The sequence below is a fragment of the Aphanomyces astaci genome (genome assembly GCF_000520075.1).
Source record: "Aphanomyces astaci strain APO3 unplaced genomic scaffold supercont1.100, whole genome shotgun sequence".
NCBI lineage: Eukaryota > Oomycota > Saprolegniomycetes > Saprolegniales > Verrucalvaceae > Aphanomyces > Aphanomyces astaci.
The window spans coordinates 1-2,440 of NW_009798363.1; the positions used below are offsets into that span (position 1 = coordinate 1).

The window sequence follows — 2,440 nt, forward strand, 5'->3', positions numbered from 1 at the left end:
ACCAGCGGCACTTGATTCTCAACTACGTAGTTGACGACTGCTTTGCTGCTGAAGAAGTCTTCGACCTTGCCGCGGAAGATCGCGGTACGGATGCCACCAGTGTTCAGCCTCTTCAGCAATGTAACTCGAGAGTCTGGGTCCATGTCGGTTGCATCTCGGATCTTGCCACGATTGAGGCTGCTAACGTGAGACAACTCCGGATCACAGAGCAGAAGACTCACGCTCATGTCGTCTAAGTAGTTGCGAGACTGACATCTGCCCGTGCCGACGTCGATTATCAGCCTTCCACGTCTCTGTCGATTCTTAGCCCAGTCGTACAACATGGAGCGCAGCACGAACGACATCTCTGTGACATAGCGTCTGACTGACAGGTCGTAACCGCTCTTGCCGCATGCGTTGAGGACTACTGCCTCGAACACTCGCTTCGAGTTAGCATAGCGCTTGTCCGGCCTGTAGACGTACTTCACAACGCGATACACTGATGGAGACTCGACGGCTAGTTCGCACTCATAGACAAACCCATCGCGCACTCCAGGGCCGGATTGTATGCCGACATCGCCAGGCTGAGAAGCAGAGCCAGTCACCAGACGTCCCTTGTGCGCAAGAAGATCCACTGTGGCAGCCTTGACTCTGAACGTAGTGCCAAGACGCTTACAAATGCCAACGACACCATCAGCAGTATCTGAGCTACCGCGTGAAGTTCTCAATGCTGGATGCAGAGGCTAACTCGAGTGATGGTTCCAGCTCTGAGTCTGGTGAGTCTTTGGCTGCAGAATCTATTGCGGAGTCGAGCGACAGTTGGAACGAGGAGTTCTCGATCAGGCGCACTTAGCTTCAGCTAATCACCCGCACTCGAGATCTCCACGACCGAAGTGCGGGTGATCGTCACGTTAGTTGGCTGAGTGCGCTTGATTCTGTCCAGACTGAGCAGTGGTGAGTTTCGTGGAGATCTCGAGTGCGGGTGATTAGCTGGTTGAAGTAGTAGCTCATGTTTGGCGGTGAAATTTTGAATGCCTCTAAAACTACAATAGCCAAGCGCATGCTTTAGTAAGCGAGGTTGTTATTGAAGGGTCGATGCAATACTGGAGCATGCAACGAAGTCCGATCTGCGTGTCTTCACCTGTCCATTTCACCTACTACGTTTATATTTCCTACGAATATCAACTTTTGCTGTGAATCGACTGAAACTCTTGGTATTCGGTAGTCGACGTGGCCGAACAGCTGTAGTATTACTGTTAATGGCACCAAATATTTAGGGCTACAGTACAAGGCAGCTCGACATGCGAATTGGTAGTGATTTTTGGCGACTTAGCTGACCTATGATCTTGACCAGTTTCAGTCTATTCACAGCAAAAGTTGAAATTCGTAGGAAATACTTTCGTAGCTACAGTAGTGATGCTGTTCGTCCTTCGTAAGGTGAAATTCGCATCGAGCATTCGTCTTTCGATGTCGAAGTAGTGCTTACAAAACAACGACTAATCACTAAGGAAACATGATTTGAGTTGACGGCTTAGCTGACCTATGATTGGGCAGAAACAGTCCGGCTTCCACAGAGAAAGAACACTGGGTAATCCCGGATGGTTGGATATTATCCGTAGTGACCGAAGCAAGATCGGCCAAAGTGTCGAGCTGCCTTGTACTGTAGCCCTAAAGTTGGTGCCATTAACAGTAATACTACAGCTGTTCGGCCACGTCGACTACCGAATACCAAGAGTTTCAGTCTATTCACAGCAAAAGTTGAAATTCGTAGGAAATATAAACGTAGTAGGTGAAATGGACGAATAGTGAATAGTAGGTGAAGACACGCAGATCGGACTTCGTTGCATGCTCCAGTATTGCATCGACCCTTCAATAACAACCTCGCTTACTAAAGCATGCGCTTGGCTATTGTAGTTTTAGAGGCATTCAAAATTTCACCGCCAAACATGAGCTACTACTTCAACCGAGACTTGAAAAACGAGACTTCTACCTCTTTTACGGTCAAACTTTGTAGCTGACGCCTGTTCATACACCTTACAAATGGACGCCAAAAATCACTACCAATTCGCATGTCGAGCTTGCCTTGTATGTCAAGAAGGTACACTTTGGCCGATCTTGCTTCGGTCACTACGGATAATATCCAACCATCCGGGATTACCCAGTGTTCTTTCTCTGTGGAAGCCGGACTGTTTCTGCCCAATCATAGGTCAGCTAAGCCGTCAACTCAAATCATGTTTCCTTAGTGATTAGTCGTTGTTTTGTAAGCACTACTTCGACATCGAAAGACGAATGCTCGATGCGAATTTCACCTTACGAAGGACGAACAGCATCACTACTGTAGCTACGAAAGTATTTCCTACGAATTTCAACTTTTGCTGTGAATAGACTGAAACCGTTCTCGCTTTGGTCAGGTTCGGTCACTACGGATAATATCCAACCATCCGGAATTACCCAGTGTTCT

General features: G+C 47.9%; 1 protein-coding gene across 1 annotated transcript; it reads right to left on the bottom strand.

Annotated features, from left to right (window-relative positions):
• Nucleotides 1–26: 26 nt before the first annotated feature.
• Nucleotides 27–990, bottom strand: H257_17195 (hypothetical protein; the record flags this gene model as incomplete). Its single annotated transcript, XM_009845896.1, has 4 exons — nt 27–255; nt 319–630; nt 692–813; nt 925–990. Coding segments are annotated over 4 exons (729 nt in total), but the record flags the coding sequence as incomplete, so codon positions are not given.
• Nucleotides 991–2,440: the final 1,450 nt, after the last annotated feature.